Source organism: Chenopodium album, chromosome 20 (assembly GCF_948465745.1).
Source record: "Chenopodium album chromosome 20, dcCheAlbu1.1, whole genome shotgun sequence".
In the NCBI taxonomy this organism is placed as follows: Eukaryota; Viridiplantae; Streptophyta; class Magnoliopsida; order Caryophyllales; family Amaranthaceae; genus Chenopodium; species Chenopodium album.
In genome coordinates this window covers 29,823,618-29,848,572 of record NC_137853.1, presented here as the reverse complement: position 1 = coordinate 29,848,572, position 24,955 = coordinate 29,823,618, and the positions used below count along the sequence as shown (strand labels likewise).

At 36.2% G+C, this 24,955-nt stretch overlaps 1 protein-coding gene across 1 annotated transcript in view; it reads right to left on the bottom strand.

Moving 5' to 3' along the window:
• Positions 1-22,990, bottom strand: part of LOC145598603 (RNA pseudouridine synthase 7-like) — a 31,130-nt gene extending 8,140 nt beyond the window's left edge. Inside the window, exons 1-8 of the mRNA XM_081654978.1 lie at positions 22,837-22,990; positions 22,691-22,734; positions 22,273-22,350; positions 8,843-8,943; positions 8,657-8,744; positions 8,114-8,192; positions 7,138-7,220; positions 3,347-3,412 (exon numbers count right to left, since the gene is read on the bottom strand). Coding sequence (XP_081511104.1) covers positions 3,347-3,412; positions 7,138-7,220; positions 8,114-8,192; positions 8,657-8,744; positions 8,843-8,943; positions 22,273-22,350; positions 22,691-22,734; positions 22,837-22,984 — 687 coding nt within the window. The 5' untranslated portion in view covers positions 22,985-22,990. The remainder of the gene's footprint in view (positions 1-3,346; positions 3,413-7,137; positions 7,221-8,113; positions 8,193-8,656; positions 8,745-8,842; positions 8,944-22,272; positions 22,351-22,690; positions 22,735-22,836) is intronic.
• Positions 22,991-24,955: the final 1,965 nt, after the last annotated feature.

Sequence of the window (24,955 nt, the reverse complement as noted above, 5' to 3'; positions counted from 1 at the left end):
CCTTCCCAAGGTAGTCAAACACAAGCTTCCGGGTCGAATGAACCATCCACCCAAATGTCTTATACCCAAATGTCTAACACCCAATTAGAGTGGTGTACCGAAGAGGAATTTGCACAAACCAACCGAAAGAGTGAAGTTTAGGCACATTTTCAATTGAGTAAAAATGGACAAAAAGCCAAGTGTCGGACTTGTAGTAAAATTTTCTCGGCCGAAACCAAGGGAGGGACTGGACACCTTGGTAGACATGCAAAAAAATGTGGTGGACCATCTAGTGATCCAACCCAACCCAAAATTTCTCATTTCCATCCACAAGGCTTCATTTACAATTATGAGAGAGAGAGAGATGAACTTGGGAGAATGATAGTACATGCCGAACAACCTTTTCTTTTCGCCGAAAATGATGCCTTCAACAATTACATAAACCGAGCACTACAACCCAAACACAAAAAAATCTCCCGAAAAACAGTTCGATCTGCTGCCATGAAGAATTATCAAGAGTATAAATTGAAATTAGAAAATGAATTGAGTAATCTTCCTAGTAAAGTTTCTTTAACTGCTGATGCATGAGATAGTGGATACGGACTTCACTATTGATGTGTTACTTTTCATGGGTTGGATAATGATTGGTTGTTACAAAAACGCATCATTCATTTTAAAATGCTTGAATACCCTCATACCGGTCTTAACATTTCTCATCATTTGATGGAAGCCATTGATGCATATGGTCTTAGGGATAAAATCATGTCTATGACTTTCGATAATGCAACTTCTATGACATATAGTGCAAATTTGGTTAAACCCCAATTAACCGATGTAATATTAGATGGAGATGCACTTCATGTTAGATGCATTTGTCATGTTCTTAACTTGTGTGTGAAAGATGGAACACAAGCAATTGGTCCATTTTATCACAAAATGAGGAATGCTATTATGTCTATTAATAGCTCTAACTTGAGATATCAAGAATGGAAAGGTTTTTGTAGGCAACAAAGGATAAAGACTATAAAAATAGCACCGGATTGTGCAACTAGGTGGAACTCCACCTATGAAATGTTGAGTCGGGCAATCGAGTACAAGGTTCATTTAACACTGTTTTATAATATGAAATTTCCGCAATGTGCTTTACTAGAAGATGATTAGGTTAATTGTGAAAAATATATGAAGTTTTTACAATTACTATATAGTATGACACATTGTTTTTCTTCTGTATATAAGCCTTGTTCCCATTCTTTTCTTAGCAATGCATGTTTACTTGCACAACTTTTTGCCGAACACCGATCACAAAATGATTATCATGGATATCTTCCATCTATGGAGGAAAAATGGCGTAAATATTACACTAATATTCCTATGATTTATATTTTTGCTTCTATCTTAGATCCAAGGCAAAAGTATGATGGCACTTTTCTATTAATTGATATTTATTATAGTAACATGGAGTTTGAAGATGATGTTGAAACTTTTAAAACTAAGGTCACTAAAGATTTTTTCTCTTTATATAGTGTTTATGAATCCAAATATGGAACCGTGTCTCGATTTGCCCCTTCTCAAACATCCAAAAACGTAAGTAAAAGGGCCAAAGGTTTATTTACACAAGCTGCTAACATGATGTCTAAGTATTCAGGTACATAATCATCATCATCTAGGAGAACACAAAGCGATGTTTCGGAGTTGCAAATGTACTTAAGTTACGACTTCATGAAAGGCATGGACGATGAAGAGAAGTTCGGCCTTGACATCTTCGAGTGGTGGAAATCACAAGCCACAAAACATCCAATTTTGGCGGCAATGGCTCGTGATATTTTTGCTATCCAAGTCTCCTCTGTTGCCTCCGAAAGAGCTTTTAGTGCGTCGAGACGGGTTTTAGACGATAGAAGAACAAGACTAAAACCCGAAACACTTGAAATGTGTGTTTGATTCAAGGATTGGTTGGATGCCGAAACTCGTTCCTAAGATCGTACTTATGCAGAAAACGATGACGATGAAGGAACATCGGGTTCTATTAGTTCTCAATCAACTCAATTGGCCGATGAACTTGAACCAAGAGAAGACGAAGACGAAGAATAAAAATTCCATATTTATATTAGATACTATTGTACAATTTTTGTATTATCAAATCTCGTATTCCGTATAATAAAATGAAGTTATTCATCAATTATTGTACGATTTTTAATTATCATTAATTTTTTGTATTATCGATTTATCGTACCGACTATCGGCATATAATAAAATAAGTTATTCATCAATTTTTTGTGTTTTCGGGTTATCGCACTTGCAATTTTTTTATTATTATATGCATTGTTGTTTTTCGCTAAATTAATAATTTTTTTTTATGTAAACTTAAACATAAATTATTTACATAAACATAAATTAATAACATTAAATATATAAACTTAAGTTGTACAAAAAAAATATATATACCGATTTTTTTTAAATATACATTTAATAAAAATAAATAAATAATGCAAGGCACGTGTTGGCCCGCGGCCCGGCCCGGCACGGCATGGCACGCCAGGCACGTGGGTCGTGCCGTGCCGTGGGTTGGGGTGTGCCAAAAGTGGGCACGGCACGGCACGGCCCGCCGCGAAGCCGGCACGGCACGAGCCCACCGCCGGCACGGCCAAACACGGCCCGCGACGGCACGGCACGGCACGATGCCCACCTTTACCCACATCACATGCTAAAGTGATTTTGTAAAGACCGACCACTCTACTGTTCCAGCTGCATTCAGTTGGACTTGGCCTAGGCCAACCACGGAGGATGCATTGGGATGTTCAGGGTAAGAAGGCTTCAGGCTTCGCCCTAATAAAACTTGACGAGTGATCTAAGGAAGATGCCCCCTCTTTTACCCTACCCCCGCCATGACCAACAACGATCCTCATTTGTAGTCACTTTAGACGGGAAGGTACAAAGGCAGGTTCTTTCACCACATGGACGCCCTCGTGGTCACCTTATGGTGCATAGAGTTAAGCCACTACAAGACAATTATGATGCAAAATGATCTTCATAAATTCAATATGGGCCATGTCATTGCCAAGCTGATTCCAGAATCCCCAAAGTTACACTCTTTAATGTAACTATGTTAGTGAACCACACAAAAATGAGAAGAAAGGGTGAAAGGGATGAGGCATTAAATAACCTTGACATTAGCGGACTACATCTCTCGCAACATTGATAAATGGCAATGTCAAATTGTCAAGAGATAATGGATCAGATCCTACTACAATCTTGCTATCCAATCCAGTACTTATCAATTTCATTAATACAACTATACAAGATCATGTTGTTTGAAAGCTTCAAAACTATTTGATAAATTATAAATTAAAGAGATTGATGTAAAGAGTACCTCACCCTCTGGAAATACCCCTACAACCTTCGCAATATACAGTTTCTTCACAAGTCCAGCTTCAATCTGAAAACCAGAAGGTCAATAATCAGCAAAATAATTAACAAACACACTGGCAGAACATGTCTTATAATGAAAATCCAGACATATACGGCCGAAGTTCTAAACCAATATGTGTATGAACTATGAACTACATATATTTAAAAATTGTACATAAACTCCTACTTTCAGATACCCAAGGTTTCATATTAAGGAAAGATAACTTCATAAACAAAAGTAAGGATACCATTCATGCAGCAATAAATCCAAGAGTGTTATTAACCTACCTCAGCAAATTGGTGATTAATTTAGGCATTGTATAATTTGTTTAACACTTGATTATATCTCTACAAGCAGTAGTCTATAAGTCTATTAGAGGAAATGTCTTGCACAAGTTCCACTCTATCACTAAGTTCAAAAGCTACTGGTCTTGTCTAGCTATTAGTTGATTGCATTGATGACTCATATAAAATTTATTGGGAAATTTAAGTGAATAGATGTTTCAAGGTTACTGAATGTTATTAATCCAATTTTACTTGTACAATTTTGAATATAATACCTCCTTGGTTCCTTCCTAAATTATATGCCTGGTTCAAATTTTGGGGCACAGAGGGCATGAAATAATATTTGATATTATTTTAAGCAAATCAATTAGTACTAGAAAACAGCATATATTTACATATTAACAGGGGCGAAACTGCCTTAGGGCCTAAGGAGGCCCAGTCACTACATGTATAAAATTAGTTTATACAAATTTTTCATCACAATATAGACTTTATTTCAATGGTTAGCTAAACTTTTGAAGTCCCGTGAATGTAAAGAGGTATAGAGATCATATCTTATTTTCAAAACCAAAATCTATTTTTAGTTGCCTTTATTATTTTTTACTTAGCAACAATTGCTATTTACTTTCATAGAACTGCCTTTTCTTCATTATTTTTTTCATAAAATTTAGACCTTGTTGGAATAATTTTCTGGTTTCGTTCCTGCACATCATGTTTCCTTCCCAAATTTCTTCTTCTCAACTCTGGTTTAAATTCCTTAAAACATGCAAGGGTGGATGAGTGGATCTAGATTGTCCTTTCAAGAATATATTAATTCCAACATACAAAAATTTGCATCATCGTCATTTACACATCTGCACAGCTCTATCACTTAGCCATCCAAATTCCAATTCCTTTAAAAGACCAATCCGTTAACTTTCCAGCCCAATACTTCCTTTTGGTTTTACTTTTACCGGGCCGAAACTCTCCCTTACTATAGTTCTCTTGTGGGTGGTTGAATGATTAGAGACCTTGCAAAGGAATTTCTGGCCGATAAGATGCTGGCATATGATGATAGCATAGTGTGTCATTTTTCAAGAAAATTAATAAGGCACAAATTGCGCCTCGAGAATAGGGGTCAAGAGCTTGTATTGATCAACGAGGCAATTTCAAAGAGGCGTTTTCTTTCACCAAAATTTTATAATTTTATTTAAGTGCAAGCACACTAAGGCGCACCTAAGACACAAAAGGATCCTAATTGCTGCAGTGTGTGCCTTGAGCCTTATTATAAATTCTCATCTCATCCAAGCATCAACTATTCTGATGCAAAGCCAAAAAATAAGTTCTCCTCAGTGTTTACAGAATCAGCAACATTTCATCAAATTCGGTCACAGGATTGCTACTAACATATACAAACACTCCAACCAGCTGTTAGACTCACTTTAACATAAATCAGTTTGCTTCAGTAGAATTGTATTCAGGCTAACTGAAAAAAAAGGTTTCAGTGAATGTTCAAAAGATTAAGCTCTAAAAGACACACCAATAATGCAACCATTTAGGTCTCTATCTCATCGTAATCGATGATCATCTTTGTACTCAAATTTGAAGGTTTATGAAGTAACAATAGATATTAGATAGCTTTCTTTCATCCTTTCTTAGCTTATGCTTGTTTATTTCAATAAAAAATTCTCTAATCTTAGCCTATCCATTATATAGCTTGATTTTTGATTGATCACATGATATTATGACTGCGTATTAAAAGTTTTTAATATGGAAGAAGATTTAGGATACTTAACTCGTAATTTCTCTTTGTGCAACTCTTATTAAGTAAATATAAAAGTGTTAACCATAACAATCTTGATATTTGAAGATTTTGAGCCTTGATTTACTTTAGTTATGTCTACCACTGCAATTCAACAGCACCAAAATTTGCATGTGAGTAGTATTCTAGGTAGGGTGGGGTGAAACCCAAGTTACCCAACTATGAATGCCTAAGGTTAATTAAGAGATCGAAGGGATGTTTAGGTATTTACAATTCTCTGAGTCTATCAATAGATTAATTTTGTTAATGGTGTCAGCATTAGCACATGCTAGGGCTCCCTAGTGGTTGAGATATTGCTAATTTAGGATAGACCAAGCGCTCTTAGATTAGCGTGCAAACACATGCTGTAAAATTGATGTGGATAACTTTGCAAGGTTTGTGTTGCTTACGATTGACATGGGATCATGATTATAGTTAAGTTATGTTATTGTGATTCAAGAAAGGAATTTAAGATAGAACTATCGTGCATGTTTGTGTTGCTACCTAAGTCATGATCTTGATTGTTCATGCTCATTAAAAGCCACACCCCATCCTTATCTCCCCTATTCCTCCCGATGTACATCGGTGAGTCACAGATCCTTTTATCCCACAAAAACTTCCTCTATATTAAATTTCATGCACCATATCTTTCTAGTGTAGTTCCTAGATGATCCAAGTTGCCCATTTTTGATCCAGCTTAGACTCATGAGCTTAAATTAAATCCTTGTGGATCTTGACCTATACTTGGCCACTATACTTAAGTTCTGGTTTAGTTAAGTGTTTGAATTGAGGTCTTTATCAGCAACAATCCCGCTTCTAAAAGCACATGAGGTGCACTCAACGCACACCTGAAGCACAACTGAGGTGCACTGCTATAATTTTACACCAGATTTTTTGGTACCCAAGGTGCTCCTAGGTGCAGCAGGACCCCTATCACCTTGGTGTGCTGTGAGCTTTTTTTATATGTTGATTAATAGTTCCATATTATAAGTTCAGATATACAACATTATCTTGAAAACTAACCTACAAAGTCCTTAGAATCAATCTTAACGTAACTTTTAAAACAAGGTAGCCAAAAGACATCGTGTTAAAATTTCCTTTATGACAAAGGGTACAATGTACAATTGTAAAGTTTTTATTAGGCAAGGATAAATTCAACAAAGATGAAAAACATGACACTGCATAGGCCCAAATAAAATTAATTCTTAAAATATTGGGTTGGACTGATTTATCTTGAATTAGCCAAATATAAGTTGGATTCGATACTTGGATCAGCTTGAGTAGAGATCTATCATGAATTAGCAGTTAAAATGTCATATGTGATGTATTTTGGACAGCATTTGAATTACAGTAATCTTATCTAGTTATTCCTTTTTATATCCGTACACCACTTAAACTTCTACCTACCTCCTAAATAAACAACTTCTGGTACAGAATAAGCGAGACAGTGACTCGCATATATTGCTTCAAAAAAAAAGTGATGGCAGGGACTGGGTAATTCAAAAAATTAATGTACTGCTACTTAAGGCATCAAACTGATAAAGATCAAATCATGAAAGTTCAGAAGTCCACAATCCACAGCCATAAGTCCATCTGATTGGCTAAATTCTAAAGCGAAATACAGGCATAGTGTACCATGTTCAAAAGTAACTTATAGCAATGATAAGTAATATCAACGCAAAAATTACCTGTTGTCTGAAATTATCAGCCTTGGATGGGCTTCTGGCCAATATCAGTAGTCCAGAGACGAGTCGATCCAACCTATGTATTGCTGAACTTAATTGTCAAGGCTTTCAAATGGTAACATAACATGCAGATTGATTAGTTATGCCTAGGAATCTGGCTCTTTAATTACAGAAGATAAATTTCCACTATAAAAATTGTAATCTATACTTATACTACCTCCGTCCCCTTTTGATAGTCCCTTATGGGCATTTTACACGGGAATTAATAAACACAAATAAGAAAAGTTAAAGTACATTGAAAAAGTAAATTGACATTGGGTATGCAAAAAAGTAGAGAGAGAGAGTAATAAAAGTACATGGGAAAACATAATTTACATGGGAAATATAAATTTGCACAAGTATTGTTGCAAATTGGAGGGAAGTTTGGTAAAATATTAATATTTATGGTTGTTGGAAAAGGCAAATGGGGTGAACATTTTGGGATTAAAATTTGCCCATAAGGGACCATCAAAAGGGGACGGAGGGAGTATATTAAAAAGCGTGCCTAAAATTGTTTATATGCCACGTAGATCTGCACTAGCATTACACCATGTCATCATTAACCAGCATTGCGCCACGTCACCACGATTAACATTTTTGCAACATTTAACCATGTCATTATTAATCAGATAAAAACATCTTACAAGATTTGAACATTGAACCTCATGAATATAAGATCACATTACTTGCCATCTTAGCCAATAGTAATTTATGTCCTCTATATTAAGCACGACAATGGATAAAAGAATAATTAAGTAGCCTATAAAAAATGAATAAAGAGAATAACTTCAACAATTCCAACGCAATGGAAAACTATTCTATAAAATACTCTTTTTTTTTACTAACATCATGTTTCAAAGTAGCAAGTCGGTGCAACGCCCAAGCCACACACTAGTTAACATAATAAATAAAGAGAAAGCAAAAGCACAAATTAGGATACGAAATAGTGGAGCCAAACCATGTTCCGCCTCAAGAATTCCCACAACCGTGTTCTTCCGATATTGACCGCAAGGATGAACCTTTGATAAAAAGAATGAAAACGTAACTATAATACGTAGTAGTACTATGATATGAATATAAGCTGCAAATAAAGAAAGACGTTGCTCTTTGAAACAATACGAGGCCTTCTATAATTCTTAGAATCTCCCAAAGTGTGCAACAAAAAAGTGCAAAGTCCATGTTGACAGTGAAAACATAAAATATCAAGACCTAACCCATCTCTGAAATTGATAGGCTGATAGCAACATGCACAAATCATAAAAAATGATCCAAAATTCTAAAGAGAAGAATAATAAACTTCATAAATGGACATAAAACATTAACCCACAACCAAGATATACAGTTATGTAACAAGTCCTAAGAGCTTCCACATTCTCAGTCTCACTTCTCTGTTCTCTCAAGTGAATAATGATCACCTCAAAACTGAGGCTTTTCTCATGCAGAAGGGTAGTTTACAAAAGCAAATAGCAATATTAAGACTTACCGGAATAGAAGCCGGCTTGCAGACAGTCACCACATCTTCTTCTTCCTGCAGAACCGAGACATCCCAGGCCATTACAGGTGGTTCATGCCTACAAACTTTGTCATACTAATTACTTCATAGGACTTAATATAGCAGTATAAGAACAATGGCGTCCAATCATTTTAAGAGAGTTTTTGCAAATTTAACCTGTGGACAAAGTGGCTGATCTTTTCTGATGGTTTAACTCTGTAGTAAATAGAGACATTTTTTCCATCTACTTGTATTCTTCCGCATTTAACGGCTCTCTCCTGCAGAACCAACTCCAAGCAATAAGCCACCTAAGTCCTCATAATCTAATGATCTTACATAGAGTGCAATACAAACCCTATCATGGAATAAATCTAAGTAAAAGTTATACACACTAGTGTGTTAATTCACAGGCCACTTTCATACAATTATTACATAACTTGCAGAGACCATATCCACATAAGCATATGTGTCACGTTAGTTGCTACAGCCTATTTCACAAGCATCTAAGGCTTTAGGGCCTGTTCTCAAACTGAACTTATTAGAGCTGAAATGAACTGAACTAAACTGAACTTATTAGAGCTGAACTGAAGTGAACTGAAATGAATATTTTATAAGAGAAGGAAATTAGGAGCTGAACTGAACTGAACTGAAAATAAACGTATGAGAACATGCCCTTATTCTTTTCACATAAAAGTAATGCTTCTCTGGATTAATAAAAGCTTATTAAACTTAAATTAGTAGTGAATTGAACTTGGGTAATCCCCTTATCTAAAATAGCGTGAATTAAACTTGGGTAGCCCCCTTATCTAAAATGATATTTTTTAAAGTTTTTAGTAGACAAAGATAAAGTGCAACCAAATTAACTCCTCTCTTAGGGAGTATGATCAGAAGTAAATAAGGATAAACAAAAAGAAATAACAATCTTGCAGCATTAAGATAAGAACAACAAGATCCCTTCTTCTTCAAAAAAATAAATAAATAAATAAAAAACAAAGATATGAACAACAAGAGTTTTGCAAATTTGTGAAGTTCGAAAAAAAAATTTGCTAGTTTCGTTATTTTTTATTTAAAAAATTAATGCCTTTATGCAGAATCTGAACATACTAAGTGCAAAATTTAATTTGGTTCCAACATTGGGGAAAGAGGTAGAAATTTCATTTCTGTGAACTAAGTAAGAGTTTGTAGGTTGGCAAAAGGGAACAAATAATAGCTGCCTCAAATTCATTTCTATGCCTCTAAAAAAAGAATATACCGTCTTCATATTATTAAACAGCAACAAACTGCAATTAGGACCATGTACCCGTACCGGTCCAAAACCGGATCAAAGCGAACCCAATTTGAACTAGAACCGAAAACATCTATTCTAAAGAGCGGAGACCGGACTAGTAAAAACCTGGTCCAGACTGGACTGGACTTTTTTTTTCTGGTCCGCTCGGGTTTAAACCGGTTTTATATTATAAGACCTTTTTTTTGTTATTTTCGGGAAGCATAAGCCCCAACTAGATACAAAGTATATGATATAGCAAATCCCAAAAGACTTAAACCAAAGATCTTAATTCGAATAATGATTAAAACTTCACAATTGCATTACATATTTACTTAATACACCATATAAAATACATAAATACTTCCTCCGTTTCTTATTACTTGACACATTTTGACTTTAGCATTATTCACATATGTAACTTTGACTTCTTTTGTGTGAATTGTGATGCATACTTAAGAGAAAACAAAATCATGTAGGGTCTTGTTAAATTCGTCTGAGTGTGTATTTCCTAATATAAACAATGCTTGCCAATTGATAGTTGAAGATATTGGTGTTTGAAATCATGCATTGGCAAATGTGCCTAAAGACATGTGTTAACTAATTTGAAACGGAGGAAATACCTAATAGAACCAATGATCAGGCTCCATTGTGGAAGAAGAAATCAAGAAGACGAGAGCTCTAATGGAGGTAATATGAAGAGAGGGAAGCAAAAAGGAAGAAAGTATGTAAATTGCTGGGAAAAGAGAGAATAAATGAGGATAGAGAATAAAGAAGAGAAAATTAAAAGAGGAAAAGAAAGAAAAAGGCACATGGATCCCAAAAATATTAAAGAAGGTACGCTCTCCAGGTTTTTTAAGTGTCACACACTTACACTTGCCTTAATCGGACTTTTTTTAAAGTGTTAGACTTCCTTTTATTGCAAACTACTACATTCATATTTTCTTTCTCCTCTCATCATCCCCACTCTCCTACGCTACTATTTAAATTATTTATATCCTATCACATCATTTTGTTTCAATAATTTTTTAACTCCACTATATTTTCTTACAGTTATATAATACCTTAGTTATCTCAGTTATATTTCTTTTTTAATTAAAGTCAATCATACGAAAAAATCACTCTTATTTATTGATTGATTAATGTCAATTACATTGTCATATGTGTCAGTCAAGGTATAACACTTGAAAAGAAATGGAAGGAGTAACACAATGCAAAGTTTTAGTCTCTGTAAAATTTCGATTTATGCCGGTAACTCGGAATCTTTTGTTTACATGGATTAGAAACCAGTCTAGTCTGGACAGGTCCAGTTAATGTAGGTTTATTTGTGCACACCCTCACCCACATGAGTGTGTGTGCTTGTGTGTTGCAAGGAATCAATATTTGAGGGAGGGGCACATTAGTCATAGCCTATTAGTAGTGTCTTGAGGAATAAGTTAGAGTTAGTTATGAGACTTTTTCTATAAATAGACCTCATTAGGAGGAGTAATTATCATGTTGAATAGTGTGAGGATTCTTATTGGGAAAGAGTGAGCCTCTCGAAAGCTCATGTTAGGAGAGCATCCACCTCTCGAAAGTGGAATTATCGTTCGATTAGTGTAATTCACATATTATCAATACAATCATTATTTTCAGTCCCTAATCTCTGCCATTGTTAAGCTGTAATCATGCCAGAAACTATGCTAATTCCTAGCATGTGTATACAATATGCGTTAATATAGACATATTAATTATGTGTGCACACCCTCACCCACTTGTGTATGTATGTGTTTGTGTATACAGTATGCAGTATGTAGACATATCATTTATATGTGTATACATATAGATCACACACGTGTGTGTAGAACTATACACGAAGTACATGGACAAGTTTTATGGGCAATAAAACTAATGTTGCCTTTGATACACAAGTTCAATAATAGCTCGAAAGCTATGAATAGATGCTGCAAATCTAAGGTATTGAGCATCAAACTTCAAGCAAGAGCATACCTTAGTTAAATACAGCATCTCTTAGAAATGGTGAGAACCTGGTTCTTCAAGTATATATTCCCAATTATATAATTTGGGGGGGGGGGGGGGGGGGGGGGGCGGCTGCAATAAGTTACTTATCTAATCTATATAATTCTTTTGATGGACTTATATGAGAAAACAACTTATGACAAACAAGTAAAACCAGTATTCATGATCTCAAACCTTTTGACCGCCTATGTTATGTTTTTACTATGAAACATATAAGGACAAAGTCACCAAGTAAAAGACTTTGGTATGGAAGGCATCATTTTAAACACTTTTCCCTAAAACTACTAGTTGTAACACTTATTTGGACCTCCTACGGGCCCACATTTGTTTGATACAAAAATTACCAAAATGCCCTTATTTAAACCCTGGAATAGAATCGTGCACGGCAAGCATCATGAGAAACCCTAATTGGAAACCCTAATCCTCACCCTAATCAAGTTAGTTAATACTCTACTATAAATACTAATCTACGCTGAATAGCCTGTTAATTAATTTATTCCACTCTCTCTCTCTCTCTCTCTACAAACTTTCTCCCTGTTGACTGACTTGACCGTTGGAGGGGCTTTCTTGAGAACACCCCTCGAGGTAATTGACTTTCTTTTTTTAGCGGGACTCGGTTTGACCAGATGAACAAGCTCCCCCACAACGGTATCTTCTCTTGCAAATACAATTGGCGTCGTCTTTGGGGAATACTTGCACCATGTGGCCTAGCAGCTTGTTTGTACACTCATCTAAGCAGCGTATGCGACTAATTGTTCATCTGTAGTTCTAGCAAAAGGGTTTATGGTGGACACCTTGACCTTGTCTACCTTTGGGGCATTCATCCTGACTAAGTGGAGTTAATGGTGCAGATAAATGTGATGGCAATCGTATCGGCTGCTCATTTTAGTCTCGATTTCTTCCTTCATCTCGAGTTCTATAACTTGTGTGACGAAATATGGGATCTCGCTCCTGTCCACCAGTGGTGGATCTTTCGATTCTTCTACATCCTCTCAGCCCTAGGGTGTCCGAATTGAGCAAATTTTTTTTCAACTTGTGTATTTTTTCGACCTCTACGCAGCTTCGAATAATTGTAGAGGATTCTGCCCAACGAAATCGCGAAAAAAGACCTCTAGCATAGCAAAAATGTCATTTTTCGAGTTACGGTCTCACTTTAAGGCATGGTATCGGATGGTGTTGTGCTCGGATCACCTCTTAATGAGCCCCTAGGATGGGCGATGATATAATTGACGCCCACTTGGGACTAAGAGCCCCATGGATGAGCGATGATACGTATAACGCTCCTCGAGGCTATAAACCAGGCGATCATGAGAGTTATGTTTTTTGTATACAATTTCGTATAACTATATGTATTCTTTGTCCTCTTCAGCATGAGTATTAAGTGTCTATGACATCCTCCTTCTGCATGAGTGACAAGTGCTTGTGACACACTTCTTCTCCATGAGTGAAAAGTGTCCTTTAGCTCATTTTTCAAAGCAAATATTTCTCTTTATATAGCCAACTTCTTACACTTTTCTTATTTACAATTTCAATCTCAAAAGATTTTTAGTGAGAGAAAATAGTGAGGGAAAGTGTTTAAAACGCGAGTGGGTAGAAAGAGGCTAGCACGCTCTTGTTCACGAGGCAGTGTTCGTGATTTAGCATTGGCACGAGCTACCTTTACTTTGAAGACGCTTTCTTTTTAATGCTCTTGTTCCTCTATAGCTCTATGCTTTCTTTCCTTTATAGCTTCATCATCAATTTCTTCTAGTATTAGACTGCCATGGTGGTGATCTGCAACATTTAATTAGGATTGTTGACTTGTTTTAGATTACGGTTAACTGTAATTGCATGAGTGCCACTTGGCATGCATGCGTGATTAGTGTCTATTCGCATTGGAGGGGGTTGTCCTCCTTTGCCTATAAATAGATGACCTTGGGTCTATCCAAGGCCTCCAAAAACAACTGTGTATATATGTTATTAATGATATTAATAAAAGTATGATTTGTGTTAAATCCTAAGTGTTCGAAGTATTTCCTATATTGTGTGTTCTTATATAAAGTTACTGTGAGAAGTTATGCTGGTTAGTATATCTTACGCCATCACAAATAGCGAAAGAAAAATTTAACTGTGACAATTTGGTATTAGAGTCGGTTTTTACGATAAACTTGTTGAAATTTTATGACTCCTCCTAAGAAGATCGCTAAATAGGTTGCTTGTCTAGGTGCTCCTTATTTGCGTGATATCAAGAGATTAGATAAGAAGAAGTCTCGTTCTTTCAAGACACTTGATTTACAAGTTAAAGATAGTGTTGAGGAAGGCTTGGATTATTTATTTCCCGGTCATTGCTGTTACTCAATCAATTTCCATTAAAACGATCCAGTCCCTTTGAGAGTACTTCCACCCCCACAAAATCGTGGCCCTCAATCTTAGTCCCACAAAGTTAGCATTCTTTCAGAACTTTTACTTAAAAATCATAGAAAAACGGTGTTCTCAAAAAGATAACAAGGCCTCTTTGGCCAAGATCAAAAAGTACTTAGGTCTGGGAAACAAAGATCTCCCCCCCCCCCCCCCCCAAATACGGTGCGTGAATCGGTTTAGTTACTTTCTAAATAACTGAACGAAATGAATTGAATGATACAAAATCTTGTAGGAAAGCAAATGGAGATGTTTAGCCCTAATGGAACTCCTTTATATAAGGAGAAAGAATTGGAGACACAAGCGAAGTTGAGTATTTGAGGGAGGAACTTTCTCTTCTTCAAAAAGTTGTTGAAGAGAAAACATCTTCATACTCATCTGGAGATCGTGCTAAGGTCCCTGAACCGAAATCGTTCGATGGATCTAGGTACTCTAAGACCCTAGAAAATTTCATTTGAGATTGGAGCACTATTTCAAAGTGACTAAACGGGGATATGGTGGCAAAGTTGATTTGGCCGCATTGTATCTCTTTGGTGATGCGAAATTATGGTAGAGATCTCGTCAAGAAGCGGATAAAGTGGCTACAAAAGATCTCATATCCTCATGGGATGTAATGAAGGAAGAAATCAGAAACAAATTCCTGCGAACGACACTTCTTGGGTTGCAAGGGATAAGTTGAAGGATTTGAAGCATACTAACACCATTCGTGAGTAAGTTAAACAGTTCATGTCTTTGATGTTGCATGTTAGTAACATGTCCGAAGAGGACAAGTTGTTTCAGTTTATGTCCAGCTCTCGGGCCAAGTTAAGAAGGCAAAAGGTTAATGCCGCGATTGTTGTCGCAAAAGCGCTGGTTGATTGGACACTGTCCAATGTTGCTAATAACAAGGGTAGAAAAGAGAAAGGTAACGATCGTGGAAAGAAAAGGACGTTCGGGAAGAAGGGCTTCCAAAACAGTGATAAGTCATCCGACAATAAGAAAGAAGAAAACTTGTCAAACAAGAAGATGCGGTTCAGTGACGAGTGTTTCATTTGTAAAGGCCTCATATAGCCCGAAATTGTCCTAAACGCCAACAACTTTCTGCATTGTTGGGTGAGTCAAGTGATGAAGAGGGTTCCATGGAAAAGGAACAAGAAGACTACGTTGCACCAAAGATGAATACGATGAAGTTATTGAGTGCAATAAAGGGTGAACAGAAGGAACCAATTGATGGCCTTGTGTATTGCAGGTCAAGGTGAATGAAACTGAGATGTGGGCTATAATAGACACAAGGGCTACCCACAACTTTCTAAAAGATGGTCTAGTTAGGAAGATGGGCTTAAAAGTCTAGCCATCTTCGCATATAATCAAGTCGGTGAATTCTGCCGCTGCAAATTCCGTTGGTATCGTGAAGGACGTCTATGTCAAGATGGGGGCATCCGGGCATGGAAAGGAAAGGTTGCTCTGGAAATGGAAAAATTTTTCTAGCAGGCAAAATTGATGCCTTGATGGTTGCGCCCCACTTGGCGGTGTTATGATAACCGATGAAGCATATCCTTGTTTTGTCCCTGGTAGGTTATCAATGTTACTTCGACCGATAGTTTTTTGTCAGCCATCAGGTTAAGAAGGGTGTTAAATCGGGTGAACCCACTTTCTTGGCCGCTTAGGTTGAGATGAAGAAAGATATCGTTAATGTACCAGATGAAATTGCTAATTTGTTGAAGGCATTTGAGGGCTTAATGCCTGGAGATTGCCCAAGAGGCTTCCACCAAGGCGCAAGGTGGATCATGTGATCGAATTAGAGCCCGGTACGAGGCCACGTGCTAAGGCACCGTATCGGATGGGGCCATCTTTGGCCGAATTGTGGATTGTTGGATCTAAGGCTCCATATGGCACGCTGGTACTGTTTCAAAACAAGGCCAATGGATCAATGCGTATGTGTGTCGATTATCATGCGTTGAACAAGGTGACGGTAAAAAATAAGTATCCGATTCCTAGGACGGAAGATTTATTTGATAGGTTATCAAAGAATACTTATTATAACAAACTTGATTTATGTCTAGCAAGTTAGAATTAAGGAGGGTTATGAGCCTAAATCTATTGTGTAACTAGATATGGTTCATATGAATTTCTTGTAATGTCGTTTAGGGTAACCAATGCCCCGACTACTTTATGTACTTTAATGAATAATGTTCTTTACCGAGTATTTTGATACTTTTTGTGTCGTTTATTTAGACGACATTGTTGTGTATTCAAACAGTCTAGATTACGGTTATTTAGACGATATTGTTGTGGATCCGCAACGTTAGGATTGCTGACTTGTTTTAAATTACGGTTAATTGCATGAGTGCTACTTGGCATGTATGCGTGATTGTAGACACCCATTTGTGTCTCCCCAAAACCAAACCCAGTGATGAATACCTTTCACGTCGAACCATAATCGAATGAGGTGAAAGTGTGGAAAAGTCAAGTGTTGCGGGTTAGTGTTTATTAAAAATCTTTCTTTTTGTTTTCGAAAATGTACCATGTTTTATGAAAACGTCCAATTCAGTTTAGTTTGGTCCATGATAAGGGTCCAATAATAGTGTAGTTGGATGGGGTTTGAAAAGACCTTTCCAACGATATATTATAAGCCCAATTCCGATGAATAATGAGGAAGTTATGGCCAAAATACTAAACCGGGCCCAAACCGGATTTTACTTACGACCTAATGATCATGTGGAGGGTCCAAAGGTTTAATCCTATTCCTAAACTAATTAGGATTGATTAGAATCTTCTATAAGATTCTAAAATATCTTAATTATCCTTTTTTGAAAAGATAAGATTAAGGAATTTGATTTAATATAAACTTTCTTTTTTTAAACTTTCCTTTTTTAATTCCTAATTCTATTCAGATTTAAACATGTTCAAAGATAGTCAGTATCATTTTTTTCGTGCCTCATGTTTTTTATCCAAATTTTATATGGTTGGATAGATCTTGAAATTATATTTCCAATGATATATTATAATATTAATTCTGAGCTATAACAAAAAAGATATGAAAGAAATACGAAACTCTATCCAAAACTGACACCCTTTCACTATTTCGGCCATATCTTTTTATTTACAAATGATTTTAATCTGATTCTAATTGGGTTGGAAAGTAGATTTCAAGAGCTTTCCAACGACATATTATATGACTTATTTGGACTTCTGGATCAAAAAATATGATAAAAACAAAATCCGCAAAAACTGTCTTTGTCGCCAAACGACAAGTCTGGCGGTCGCCTGGCGACAAGATGAATTTTTGGCGACAAGGTCGGTTTGTTGGCGACAACGTGTAGTTTTATTCCTTATCAAATTCTATGATTTTCCGGACTGTTTTCTTATAAATAGGGTCCTAAACCTCCGTTTTTATTCATCAACTCTCATCAAGAATTACTTAATTCTTTCTCTCTCTCTTTCTAACCAAACTTTTTAAACACAATTCCGCATTCACAAGATTTTGAAACACCTAGCCAAGTTCGAAGTTGCCTTCGCCCTAAACGTGAAAGGTTTATACTTTTCTGAGGGTTTGGTCCCAAATCCAGTCCAAACTTTTTTAACTCTCTTTCTTTTCAATTATTTAATTTAATTCTTTAATTTATTTTCATTGAAGTTTACTAACTTGTGTATTTTGTTATTAGAAAGAGGTACGAGGCTTCAAAGTATGTAATCTTATTACTCTCTTTCAATGTAGAAAGCATGCTTGTATTATTTTAATTCCTAGTATCATGTTAGGATGTTATTTAATGCTTTCTAGAATCATGTTTAGGGTGCCTTTTATCGTTTCTAATATCATATTGTTAGCATGTTAGTACCATGTTAGGTTTAAAGCTTTGATCTTTAATGCTTAGTAACATGCTAGGATTTGTTATTAATCTTGTTAGTATCATGCCTAGGATCTTGCTATTATATTTAAGCTTTATTATGTTTTAACATGATTTTGATTATTATTGTGATTATGCTTATGATTATTATTATGTTGCTTGATATATATTTATTGTTATTGCTTGATCACACCTTTTATGCTTGTTAAAGGGAATCTGTACTTGAAATCACGCTTAATAAGATAATTAATAATTTTGATTTTAGGCTAATGTGATTTTAATTCAAGTGATCGCCAATGATAGATTTATTTGTGCATTAATATTCAACCAAAATAGATAAACAGGTTAGGATTAATATAATGTTTGCATGTTAGTCAAAAAGCGCACATGAATACGAGCAGAACAAAGTAGAGGCCTATTTTATAGGGCGGGTCCTCTCTTTTGTAGATTGGATTCGTACCCTCATCCCCGAACCCTATTTGGTTCCAGACCTTATGGAGTTGACGATCTCCTGGATCGTTTTGGGTTTACAGTTCCTAAAACTTGTTGGCGACTCTTTTGCTTTAGCTTTCTTCCCTTTGGAACGCCACCATACTTAAGTGTATGATCACAGTGGGGTTCAAGTTTGGGGTTATGATGCTTGAAATATTCCCTACAGTGATTAGTGTCTATTCGTATTGGAGGGGGTTGTCCTCCTTTGCCTATAAATAGATGACCTTGGGTCTGTCCAAGGGCATCTTGAAACTATTGTGTAAAATCGTTATTAAACATATTAATAAATGTATGCTTTGTGTTAAATCCTAAGTGTTCGAAGTGTTTCCTATATTGTGTGTTCTTATACAAAGTTAGTGTGAGAAGTTAGGTTGGTTAGTATACTTAACGCCATCACAGTTAGCGAAAAATTTAACTATGACAATTTAGTATCAGAGCCGATTTTTACAATAAACTTGCTGTAATTTTATGACTCCTCCTAAGAAGATCGCTTAGAACGTTGCATCCTTATTTGCGTGAAATCAAGAGATCGGATAAGGAGAAATCTCGTTCTTTCAAGACACTTGATTTACAAGTTAAAGATAGTGTTGATGAAGGTTTGGATTATTTATCACAACGATCCAATCCCTTTAAGAATACTTCCAACCCCACAACATCGTGGCCCTTAATCTTAGTCCCACACAGTAGCATTCTTTCGAAAACTTCTTATACTTAACAAGTGTCTATGACATCCTCCTTCTGCATGAGTGAAAAGTGTCCTTTAGCTCTTTTTTCGAAGCAAATATTTCACTTTACATAGCCGATTTCTTACACATTTCTCATCCACAATTTCAATCGCGTTACAAACGTTTTCCCTCACTACTTTCTCTCGCTAGAAATCTTTTGAGATTGAAATTGTGGATGAGAAATGTGAGAGAATTTGGCTATATAAAAAGAAGTATTTGCTTCGAAAAATGAGCTAAAGGACACTTTTCACTCATGCAGAAGAAGTGACACTTGCCAACTTATGCAGAAGGAGGATGTCATAGACACATGTTAAGTAGGATAAGTTTTCGAAAGAATGATAACTTTGTAGGACTAAGATTGAGGGCCACGATGTTGTGGGGGTGGAAGTAGTCTTAAAGGGACCAGATCGTTTGTGATGGAAATTGATTGAGCCAGGAAATAAATAGTCCAAACCTTCCTCAACACTATCTTTACAACACTATCTTTAACATGTAAATCAAGTGTCTTGAAAGAACGAGACTTCTCCTAGTCCAATCTCTTGATTTCACGCAAATAAGGAGCAACAGGACAAGCAACCTTCTTAGTGATCTTCCTAGGATGAGTCATAAAATTACTGCAAGTCTATTGTAAAAACTGGCTTAGATACCAAATTGTCACAGTTAAACTTCTCTCTAACTGTGATGGCATTAGATATACTAACCAGCATAACTTCTCACACTAACTTTATATAAGAAAACACAATATGGGAAACACTTTGAACAGTTAGAATTTAACACAAAGCATACTTTTATTAATATGATTAATAACGTATTTACACAATAGTTTTTGGATGCCTTGACAGACCAAGGTCATCTATTTATAGGCAAAAGAGGACAACCCCCTCCAATACGAATAGACACTAATCATGCATGCATGTCAAGTGGCACTCATGCAATTAACCGTAATCTAAAACAAGTCAGCAATCCTAACCAAACGTTGCGGATCAACAACATATTGGCCAGTTACACCATACTCTTTAGCCATTGCCCGTGTAAGTTGGTTTAAGTGGTGTCTAAACACCGCCCTTAACCCATAAGCCTAGGTTTTTGTTGCCTTGGTGTTCCCCTGCCTCCATTATTGTAACTACACCAACTGCACGGTGTCTATTAAATAAATTGTCTCCATCTAAGAAGGCCATTGTCACCCCGAGCCATAGTACTCCTCAAAATACGAGTGTGGAGACCCACAAGGAAAATCCCACAACACATCGGCATAAGGGACGCCAGAGGTAGCAGATGGCAATCTGATACTAGAAGAACTTGATGATGAAGCCATTATAGAAAGAAAGCATAGAGTCATAGAGGAACAAGAGCGTACCTTAAAAAGAAAGCGTCTTCAAACTAAATGGAGCTTCTGCAAATGTTGAATCACGAACACCGCCTCGTGAACAAGAGCATGATAGCCTCTTTCTACCAACTCACTACTTTCACTGACTACTTTCCCTCATTAGAAATCTTTAGAGATTGAAATAGTGGATGAAAAATGTGTAAGAAGTTAGCAATATAAAGAGAAATATTTGCTTTGAAAAATGAGCTAAAAGACATCACTCATGCTGAAAAAGTGTGTCACAAACACTTGTACTTATACAGAAGGAGGATGTCAAAGACACTTACTAATGCAGAAGAGTACAAAGAATACGTATAGTTATACGAAATCGTATAGAAAAAGCATAACTCTTGTGATCGCCCACTAAGGGGTTCTTAGCCTGGATGAGCGTCATACAGATCATCGCCTATCCACAAGGCTCTTAGTGTCAAGGGGGTGTCAATTTTTCATCGCCCATCCTAGGGGCTCATTAAGGGGTGATTTGAGCACGGCACCTTCAGATACCATGCCTTAAAGTGAGATTGTAACCCGAAAAATGGCATTTTCGCCATGCTAGAGGCCTTTTTCGCGATTTTGTTGGGCAAATCCCCTACGTCCATTCGGAACAGAGCTTGAAAAAAATACAAAAGTTGAAAAATAAAAAACTAACACCCGAGGGTCGAGTTAAGACCTCCCGAAGTTTAAGAATCAAAGAAGCACTCAAATGCTTCCTTCAGCATTAAAGACCTGGGTGCACTACGATTTAGTTTTTCGGCTTACAAGTAATCAGGGAATCGCACTTACATATACTAAGTTACCAAAGAGATAAACCAGCCTTTTTCCCATTCCTATGCACCTCAAATTGTTTCCTGAAGCCAACCAGTCCCATATCCTAGCTACTTAAAAAGCATTGTTGGTAAGGTAAACTTTCTAACTGATTCAAAACTCAGTGACAAGCACACAGTAAGACCCTTTTAATCATGTCAAAATCAAGCAAATGACTCGAAAACAGAAAGACTACATACTTAGACAGACTTTTATGACAAAACTGTAGCAAAATTTTATGCAATGTAATGGTTTGAAGCGACAAACATAACTTAATTACAGTTACTTCTAATTTCTAACAGAAATGCTGTTAATAAGTCCAATGTTCCCGAACAAAAAAGTGCAAAACAATCCAAATGAACGCACACTGAGAGCATGTATGGTATAGCATTTTCAAGTAAAAATGAATCTCCTTTCAAAAAAAAAAAAAAAAAGTAAAAATGAATCAAAATCATTGTTTCCGTTGCCAATTGTTTGGTATGATAGGTATGGACGTATGGTAACACACTCTACTTCCTAAGAAGAACCATTACCAATCATCTGTCACCCTTTCCAAGCCCCAGATCCTCAAATTGATACAAGCAATTCCATTCCTTGTGTATACCAAACAACTAATAATGAAAACTCGTATATAACCTTTATTATACTACGTATGTTTCAATTCCATTATATTCATAACAAACTTTCACCACCAGTTGAGATTCTTTACTTACATAGTAATCATGATTCCGCCCTTTAAACTCCTCAGAAAACATATCCACTATAGTTTTCCCCGCCCAACGATTCTTCACCTGCAATCAACACTAACCAACATTAAAATTAAAAACTTATTTCAATTTCAATTGAATTTCAAAATTCAAGTCATTAAAATCAGAAACTTAGTTCAATTTCAATTGAATTTCAAAATCCAAGTCATTAAAATTAAAAACTTAGTTCAATTTCAATTGAATTTCAAAATTCAAGTAATTAAAATTAAAAACTAAAAACTTAGTTCAATTTCAATTGAATTTCAAAATTCTTCACCTGCAATCAACACTAACCATCTAAATTAAAAACTTAGTTCAATTTCAATTGAATTTCAAAATTCAAGTCAAAAAAATAACAAATGAAAATCAGAGATAACTAACTAACATGGCAGATGAACTCGAAGTAATACGGTTTCACATGGCGCCTTCCTGAGAACAAAAAAATTGGCGCCAAATTGACAAAAAAACGTCACATGAAATTCAAAAAAATTAAAAAATTGAATTGAAATTGAAGGGAGGGTTTATGTTTACCGTTAAGACAAATGTAATCATCGGGAAGAGGAGGATTAGCAGGGGTTTGCCATACAATGTTCATGTCGCTTGCGGTTGTGTTAATGGCGGATGTGGCTGCTTCTTCGTCGAGGTGGTCGGTTTGTTTCTCTCCTCTCTTTCTCTTCATTTCTTAACTAAGAGCTCAGTCGAGGATTTGGTTTTATAACTTTTATTTTAACGGGGCTTGTTACGGGCTAACAGCCGTAACAGGCCTGTTTTCGCAACCCTCCGAGTAAAGTCGTACTTCCTTCGTTTCTTTATTGTTATATATTTTCAAATTTTGAAAATTGTAAAATACTACCTCTGGTATAATTTACTCGTAACAATTTCCTTTTTTGGGTGGTTCAATTTACTCGCAACAAACTTGTTTCTTTTCTTTTTTTAGTATGTTTTTGGGTGGCAATTGACCAACATACCCTTACTTTTTAAAAAAAAAAAAAAACAACCTTATCAAATTACAAATCTGATTTTATTATATTAAAGTCCAAGCTTAATTAATTAAACCCTCGTTCCCTTTAATTTTCTCTCTCCTCCTTCAACCCCATTTTCATGATGGCTTTGTGGTGTTAAGAGCGGCAGGGGTTGCAGATCGGCGGCGTCGTAGGTTTGATCATGGGTCGGGTTTCGTGGTTTCAGATAGGCGAGATTCATGGTCGGGTTTCCTAGGTTTTGGTTTCGTGGGTAGGTTTCGTTAGTTTGGTGAGTTGGTGGATCGGCGGTGCTAGGTTCGTGGTTGCAGATCGGCGGTGCTGGGTTCGTGGTTACTAGCTCAAACATGTGGTTCTGGGTTTCGAGGTTCGTGGGTTCTGAGTTCGTGAGTTCTGAATTCGTAGGATGCTGGGTTAGTGGGTTGCTGGGTGCGTGGGATGGTGGTGGGTCGGCGAGTTGCTGGGTTCGTGGGTGGCTGGGTTCGTCAAGTGGCTGGGTTATTGGGTTGCTGGTGGTGGGTTGGCGGGTTGCTAAGTGCGTGAGGTGGTGGTGGTGCATCGGCGGTTTGCTGGGTGCGTGGGGTGGTGGTGGTGCGTCGACGGTGTTGGGTTTGGACTGGGTGGTGGTGTGTGGTTTGGGTGATGCTTGGTGTTGGTGGTGGTGGGTTATTTAATTTAACTAAGGTTGAATTTGTTTTTTCTTATTTTTTTTACTGGGTTGGATTAATAGTTAAGCATATACCCTTATTTTTCCATAATCATGTTATCTTTTGTCTTGGTTTCCGAAAAGTTGTACTTTGTTGCGACTAAATTGAACCAGAGGTAGTAGTTGCAACACTTTTCATTTTTGTACAAATCTGTCTCTTTATCTCTCTCCTACCCATATGGGTCCCTCTTTTATTTCTCACTGTCTCTCATCTTTTAAAAAATTGTCTAGTAGACCGTGAAAATAAAAGTATAGCAACTAAAAAAAACAGAGGAAGATTTGTTTTTTTAGTTGAAATTAATTTACTAAAATAAAATGAAATATGTTATATATAACCCTAAGGACTATATATAAGCATTAAATACACTCTTAAAAATTGTACTTGTATAAAATTAAGAATTCAAGACCAAAACACGTGTAAATCAGTATAGTTAGTATTTATCATTTATGATTTCCTAACTTTATACGATTTTCTATCGTGTATTTACTATCTTTTTTTTGGTGGGGGGGGGGGGGGTTTCTACACAATAATCCTCCTTATTGAACTATTCTATGTTGTGCCCCTTCATATAACACTTTTCACACTGTAACCCGCAGATTCATGTATTAAGTATGCATTAATCTTGTTGTTATCCTGCTGTTATTAAATTCCATTAATGGGGTCCACTCTCCACTTATTAATAATTTTTGTATCTATTTGTGTGTTAGAAATGTTTTGGTTAACGATTTTAAGAGCTATTTTGGCTATTAAAAGATCCAAATTGAGCTCAAACACTACAAAAATAAATGCTTTTTAGCAACTAAGTCTGGCAACAGATTTATAAAAGGTTGCTAAATAGCAACTATTATAATTTTTTTCATTGCCTAATTAAAAGCAAATGTTATGCTTTAGTTTTTTAATAATTAATGGCTACATGTTTTTGATTTGTTGCTGTTTAAAACAAATTGTCTTACTAGTTGTTTC